The 7,735-nt window shown below is 29.7% G+C and overlaps 1 protein-coding gene across 2 annotated transcripts; it reads right to left on the reverse strand.

Moving 5' to 3' along the window:
* Window positions 1–2,192: 2,192 nt before the first annotated feature.
* Window positions 2,193–3,421, reverse strand: LOC105774960 (phosphoenolpyruvate carboxylase kinase 1). Of its 2 annotated transcripts, XM_052621896.1 has the most exons (3): window positions 2,576–3,421; window positions 2,449–2,498; window positions 2,193–2,329 (listed from the first exon to the last, which is right to left on the reverse strand). In XM_052621896.1, the coding sequence occupies exons 1-2, from the start codon at window positions 3,357–3,359 to the stop codon at window positions 2,470–2,472; spliced, it is 813 nt and encodes a 270-aa protein (XP_052477856.1). In that variant the 5' UTR covers window positions 3,360–3,421; the 3' UTR covers window positions 2,193–2,329; window positions 2,449–2,469. The 2 variants fall into 2 exon arrangements, with proteins under 2 accessions (XP_052477856.1, XP_012452976.1); XM_012597522.2 differs by having other exon boundaries at window positions 2,193–2,498; window positions 2,576–3,420.
* Window positions 3,422–7,735: the final 4,314 nt, after the last annotated feature.

Consider the following 7,735-nt stretch of genomic DNA (forward strand, 5'->3'; position numbering starts at 1 on the left):
GTTAAATTAACATGAAAAAGAAAGGTAAAAAAATTCTAATGCCTTCAAATTGCTCTTGTAAGTATAATTTTCTACTTATAATTCAAACAATAATCCTACTAATTATAGACTCTCGACTAAGGAGGTAGTTAGTATTGTATTAGTAGATGTATTGTTTTTACTATGTATTGGTATTGTTGTACAGGGTTCTTTTAAAAATATATTTAATAATTTCGTAACAAATATTTACAAATATCAAAAGAATATTTTTATATAAATATAAAATATTTATAATTATATAAAATACTGATAAAATATAAAAAAAAAATCATAAAATTGATGTACAAAATACAAACAGTAAATTATCAATTATAGTTAAGGGTTTTGCTTAAATGTTGAGTGTCGAGACTAGGGATTTAAATTGCGGTCGCGGCCGCATTTTCGGTCGCATTGCGTTTATCACGGTTGTGGACATAACAGATTCTATTGCGGTCATTGCGGTCGTGAACTTTAAAAAAATTTTTACAAAACTTATTGTAAAATATAATAGCGGTTTCGACAGTAGCGGTTTCAGACGGTGCCACTACCGCTATATAACTGCCGCTATTTCGGTAACGGACTGCTATTTAAATCTCTGGTCGAGACTTTATTCAAAAGTTATCAATTACTGTTTATCAATTAATATTTGTCATTTATTATTTATTATTACTTTATTCAAAAGGTAATAAAACTTTCAAATTTCAGCCTAAAAGGTTTGTTTTGGGCTTTACATCAATTCTTGTCTGTACAGCCAAAATTAATTAATATTGTTGGTATAAACCGATGAATTTATTTCAAGGTTTAAAAGTGTAAAATTTTTTAAAAATATTTTCTTTATACTTACTTTTAAATTGCATATAAAAGTTGTTAAACTTAAAAAAAATTCAATCTCTATTTCTTTTGTTACACTCAATTGAGTACTTGAATTGTCAAAATACATTAAAAAACTTTTGATCTTTAACTTTAACAGTTGATCGTTAAAGTTACCGCCTTTATTTTTGTTGAAGCCACCATGAGCCATAACAATGGCGTGAAATGTGACAAAAATAATAAAAAATAAAATCAATAGAAATTATAAAAATTTAATAAAAATATATACAAATTAGAAAAAATATAAAACTCGTAAAAAATTATAGAAAATTTTAAATTTTTATAAAAATAGTAAAAATTATAAATTTTTATAAAGTCGTAAGAAAATTAAAAATATAAATTTTTATAAAAATTATAAAATTATCTTACCTAAAGAAGTATTTTATAATTTTTTTATAAAATTTATTGATTTTATTTTATAATTTTCACCACGTGATGGCTTTAACTGAAAAAACTAGGGGTCATTAACTTTAACGATAATGGTTAAAGGGTGTTTTGATGTATTTTATAAATTTTTATGACTTTTATAAAATTTTACAATTATTATTTTTATGGTTTTATAAAATTTTTAGTTTTTAATAAAATTTAAAATTTTTATATTTTTATTAAAATTTAATAATTTTATAACTTATTTTTTGAAAAGTTTCAGGACCTTTTTTATACATTTTGAAAGTTCAAATACCCAGTTGAGTGCAAAAAAAAAAGGGGATTAATGGATTTTGAAAAAGTTTGAGGACTTTTTTATGCATTTTGAAAGTTTAAGTACTTAATTAATTACAAAAACAAAAGTAAGGGCTTAATTGTTTTTTTGTATGTTTGTGGGTTTTTACACCCTTAAGCCTTATTTAAACATAAAATTCTATTTTAGTAAAAGGGTTGTTCTCAATTTCAAGGTTGATTAAATTGGTTTCGTTTTAAAAATAGGAAAAATTAATTCATGTTAATTTTGAAAGTAAAAGTAAGTAATTAAATACAATCACAATATTTACATGTTTTGGTAGTTTAATTTAAATTCTACAAAAAAAAAACATTAACATTTATACATTTACATAAATGTTGTAGTCAAATTTATTCGGTTTTATCAAATTGATAGAATGTATAAATTTAAGGGTTAAATTTTGCATTATGTCAATAAAATTATGAATAATTAAAATAAATTTTTTACTAGATAGTCAATTCTTGAAGAAACTAATTAAGCAAACAACTATTATAAGAAATTATACTTGGGATAAAAGGAAAATCAACAAAAGAAATAGATATTTAAATCTAACAAAGATATATATGAAAAACAATAACAATATCGGTAACTCCAAAGTTTTCTTCATTGGATGTATCTTTAATATATAAGAACAGAAAAACAACCATTTCACTCAAATACCATTTCTTCTATACACACTCTTTTCCCAAGCTTAGAAAAACTCGCTTTTCATACAATCACCCTCTGTAGAAAAAGAACATAAAAAGGTTAAATCCCTCAAAAAAAAAAAAAAAAGAAAAACCCTCCTTGGAATGACAATAACTCATCCCGTTTAATGTTTATATACAATCATCAGCAGATACCAGATGAGAAACTTCAAAAACTCAGCATCCACTTGTGATCCATGGATGTCCTGTAAATAAATAAATAAATAAATATTGGGTTTTTTTTTAAAAGTAATAAAAAAAATTAATATTAAAATTGGCTTACTTAGAACTTGTTCAGCGGACAATCTTCTAGAAACATCTTTACAGAGCATTTTTCTCAACAGATCCTTGGCTGCCGGCGAAACCGATTGGAAAACCCTAACGGGGAATCTCAAATTTCCCCTCAAAACCGCCTCGAAAATCTCCACCACCGTTTCCCCGTGAAACGGCGGAAATCCTGCCAACATTATGTACAATACGACACCACTACTCCAAACGTCAACTTTCTCCCCGTATTCCCTCCCGCCCAAAATCTCCGGAGCCACGTAAAACGGGGTTCCCACCACACCTCTCATTACCTCCGGTGCCAAGTCCGCGGAACCGAAATCCGTTAGCTTAACGGAATTTTTCGAATCGAACAAAATGTTTTCTGGTTTGATATCACGGTGGACGACGCCGAGACTGTGAATGTGGGCAAGGGCCTGAACGAGTTGGGTCAAGATGGGTCGGGCTTGAGCTTCGGAGAACTGCCCATTGTCGATGATGAGATTGTAAAGATCTCGTGAAGGAGGGCAGAGATCGAGCACCATGTGAAGATGAGAGTCGTCTTCGTAGAGGTGGTGAAGGTGGATTATATTGGGGTGAGGCGAAACCAGAGTGAGAATTTTAGGTTCATTGAAAAGACACTGAGAGTCGAGAGAATCACCGGCGGAGATTATCTGTTTATCGATTGATTTAACGGCAAAAGACTCGCCGGAGATCAAAGAAACGCACCTGAAAACGATGCCGAATCTTCCTCGGCCGATCTCTTCACAGACCTTGTAGTTAGCCTTCAATGATTCAGTCATGGTTTCTTCAGTTTTCAATTTACCCTTGGTTTTTTTCTTTAACCTTTTCCATTAAGTTTTTCATAGGGTTATAAATAGAGGGTTTAAGGAATGTTGAGAGGGAATATTCGGCTCAACCGATGGGAGAAAGACACGTCTTGAGATACTGTGACTGTTTTGTAGACGTTGGATCAGAAACCGAAAGTCGGTTGGATTAAATTACGAGAATGCCCTTAGTTTGGTGTACGGTTTGGATTTCCGTACGCTGGTGTGTCTTTCGGTTCGGCAGTTGGATGATACAGATACGATCAGAATCCCATTGTTATTAAGTTTGCCCAAAACTTTTCGTCTTAATTACTGTGTTTGCCCTCTTTCTTAAATAAAAGAACAATTAATTAATGGATTAATTAATTAATGGATTAAATTGCAAGGTTTATTTTGTAAATTGCAACTTTATTTGTCAGTTTATATTATTCTCCTCCTTTTCCGTAGTTTAAACTAAAGTGCTACTGTTTTGAAAAAGAAAAAGGTGCTACGGTTTGATTTGGCATCAACTGTCAGCATGATATTTTTAGATTCTCGCATCATTTAGATGGTTTTTAGTTTAAATTGTGTTTTTTCCTTTCTAATTTTTAAAGAAATTTGGTAAAATCATTTGATCAATTATAGTTTTTGATGTTAAAAAACAGCTAAATATGTAGCTTTTTTTTTATTAGGGTTTTGGGTCGTTTTTTATAAATTAAAGAAATATGTCGATTTTGAAGAGAAAAATAAATGTACCCAGTTAAACGCGCTTCTCTTCAACAGCTTTTTGAATGTTGGATGAAAACGATAACAATGTCAACCACCATTCTTTTCCTATAAATACCATCCAAATTTTCATCTATTTCACTCAAATCCAATTATATTAATTCTTTCTATTAATTATCATTAACAGTGTAACAATTTCATTTATTTTAATATAGTTTTTCTATGTTTTCCTTTTGTTAAAACTAATCCATATACTTTTATTTTTTTGAACAATTTAATTTTTTATTTATTTTTCCTTTTCTTCTTCCCTTTTATTTTCTCTCTTCTTATATTCTTCACCGCAGAAACAAAATATCTATCCACCAAATAAACCAAGTTCTTGTTTCTTTCACATGATTCCTAAATTGAATTTCACTTAAAACCGAATATCAACCATTGTTAATCAAATCTCGATTTGAATATAACCTAATTTTGAAACTAAAATTGGATCTAACTAATCAATATAAAAAACCATATCCTTAATCAAATCTAAACATAAATTGAATTCTTTATATTCAAAATAAATTTTTTTCGTTTCCAAACTTTTACAGAATCGTGCAGATTATTCATTTCCTTTTCTTTTATTTTTTGACGAATAAAATTAAGCAAACGATAAAATTGATCTAAACCTTCTTGGATATTCTCAAGCAAAATTAATTGTAAGCCAAGCATGAGAGAAAGAGAGCATGGAACCAAACTAGTTTGGGTAACATTGAGGGTAAGTTTCGTATGATGGTCATTGTAGTCATTAAGAGTGTAGAGCACATTTGTAGAATCCGTGAAACAACGTAGTTTCGAGAGGGCGAGAATGTTGTAGACAAGATAGATAAGGTGGCTATGGGGGTTGGTTAGGAGGTTCAAGGAACGGGCTTGGGAAACGTTGTTAAGGGTGGACTACCATAAGTCATGATTGGCGAGGTATTTGAGTGAGGCGAACTTGTAGACTAGGTCATTGAGAGATCCAAACTGGTTCGTTAAAACGATGATGAATGATAAGGGTTTGTAATTGTAGGGTGAGAATATGTGAAGTAAGTTTTATTTTGGTCTCAACTTTTCACTTTTCTATTTTCATAAACATAAAAAAAAGTTTTAACAAATGAAAAACATAGAAAAGCTACGTTAAAAGAGATGGAGAAGAGAGGAAAACAGAAGGAGAAGTAGAAGAGAATGAAAAATAAAGGAAAAAAAAGGAAAGTTAAAAGAATATAAAAGAAAAAAATTAAATTGCTCAAAACGAAAAAATATGGGGACCAATTGTATAATTTAACCTAAAATTTTTGTTTGAAATGATGATTTAACGTGCTACGTTAGCTTACTGTTGCACCATTAACGACAATTAACGGCTCAGTAACTAAAATGTTACAACACGTTAACGTAAAAGACTAAAACGTAACATTTCAAATTTAAATGACTAAAATGTAACCTGAGGTAAATAAAAGTGGCTATTTTAGTAGTGGCTAACATGAGGATTGATTATTAGTGTCACATCAATACAAACTAATGGTGTTAGTGTGAAAGTATTAACATGAGTAACCGAATATAAGTTTAGTTTCCAATTAGTTACAAACAAATTCAGGTGCCAAATAGGTACTTTTCGACAAGTTTAAGGGGCAAACTACATATTAACTCAAATAAAATAAAAATAAAAAGTGAAAAAGAAATTCCTTTCTAATATTTATAAATTGATATAATTTTATAAAGATGATGAAAATTTAAGGTTTTGGTTGAAATATCTACCGACTTTTATTACTTTTGTTTTTCTTGGGAAATTGCTGTGTATGTTCGCCACATATTGTTTAGGGGGTTGGTTGAGACCTTCAAGTCATGAAAAGTCAAGCTACTGCATGCTAACATGCAAGAGATTTGTCTCACTTAAACAGGACCTAATTTTTAAAAGCTGAAAAAGGCTTCACAGGTCATGAGTTCCACAATAATTTCATTCAATAAAAATCCAACCCCAGAGAAAAAAACAAAAGAAACGTCATGAAATCGGCTCATTTCAGTCTCTTTTTTTTCTTTTAAAATAAAATTCATATTGCCGTATGATTCGGATTTTTATGATCTTTTTGGGATTTGGCTAGACTTCCATACCTCAAAATAGGCCCACCGATTTAAATATATAACCTTCTAAGTAAATAAAGAAATTAATTTTTTTATACACTATATTATACTCGCCAAAGCTTTAAGTTGTTTATCTAAGGACATATGACAATATTTCAATCTTGTGGAGTTTTTTTAAATACAATGTCTATCGTAATCTCTCTTCAACCCTTATGTAAGAGGATAAGTATATTTCAGTACGCTCGAATTTATGTCTTTCTACAGTGCTAACAATGTCGATACCAATTGAACTAAATCTCAGCTGCTTGTGGAATTTTTTTAAACTTTTATATATATATATATATATATTATATTTTGGGTGCCAAAATGGGAGTTAAAACATCAGATTCTAGAAAGAAATTGAGAAATACAAATCTTATTTATTTTTGGATGGCATTGCTTGAAAATCATTAGGAGATGAAAATGATGATATTTTGGAAGAGAGGAGACAAATTACATCAATATCAACCACAATAATTACAAACCATTGAAAAGAAATTTTGGTGGGTGGTGATTATGTGCTAAAAAGAAGGCAAGTGGGTGGACCTTTAACCAAAGAAATATGTGATAAAGTTGTGAGTGAAGGGTAGGAAAACATTGTATATATGAGGCTTTACTTTTCATTTCTTCAGTGACTGACTTTTGGAGCAAGCAAAGGGTTGTATGTGATTTTTGTGATGCAAAAACTTGGCCTCCTTTCGACAACGATATATGGGTTCTACGGAGTCCGGACTACGTAAGGTACAAAGCAAGGACCACGACCAAGAAAAAAGGTAGCATAATATTTTTTTAATAAAAATATTGTAATTTTAAAAATTAGTTAGAAAAGTAAGGTATGTTTTAGATTTATTTTAGAAAAATATGATAGGTTTTCTCTCACCTGGTTTGAATATGCCATGAATAGGTGACGGATTATTTTACTCACATCACATATTATTCTTCTCCATATTTAAAAAAACAGAGAGCTAGAGGCAACCAAGTCTGTTCTTGACATTTTTGGGGTCCTAGGCGAAATAATAAATCAAGTCATTTTAAAAAATATATAAAAAATGTAATACAATAAAATAAAATCATATACTAGTAATTTCATTAACATAATATGTTTTATGACATTAAGCCAATAATATATTTTTCTAACAAAATTAAAAATATATATATTTTTCATTCAATCTACTCCTATGTCATCAACTACAAAAACACAAAAAAAAAACATAAAAAATGGGTTATACAAGCATTCTGATATGCTAAATCATTAATGAAAACATCAACATAAATGTTTTTTAAAAAATACTTCTCGATTGATAAAATTGCCAGACCATTCAACCGTTCTTGTGACTTTGATGACCTCAAGTAGGTTTTGATTAACTTTAGCTTTGCAAAACTTCTTTCAGCTAATGCCACAGTCATAGGGACCATTAAAAAAATTCTATAAGCGATTGAAACATTCGGATAGCAAGCTGCAAATTTGAAAAACTCAAGAATTTCAGTGGCTAACATTAATTCATTTG

Source organism: Gossypium raimondii, chromosome 10 (assembly GCF_025698545.1).
Source record: "Gossypium raimondii isolate GPD5lz chromosome 10, ASM2569854v1, whole genome shotgun sequence".
In the NCBI taxonomy this organism is placed as follows: domain Eukaryota; kingdom Viridiplantae; phylum Streptophyta; class Magnoliopsida; order Malvales; family Malvaceae; genus Gossypium; species Gossypium raimondii.

Coding starts and splice junctions, on each gene's coding strand:
- LOC105774960 (XM_052621896.1), bottom strand. CDS start 3,359: ATGACTGAATCATTGAAGGCTAACTACAAGGTCTGTGAAGAGATCGGC. Junction 2,499..2,575: donor GTCCGCTGAACAAGTTCTAA/GTAAGCCAATTT, acceptor ATTTATTTACAG/GACATCCATGGATCACAAGT.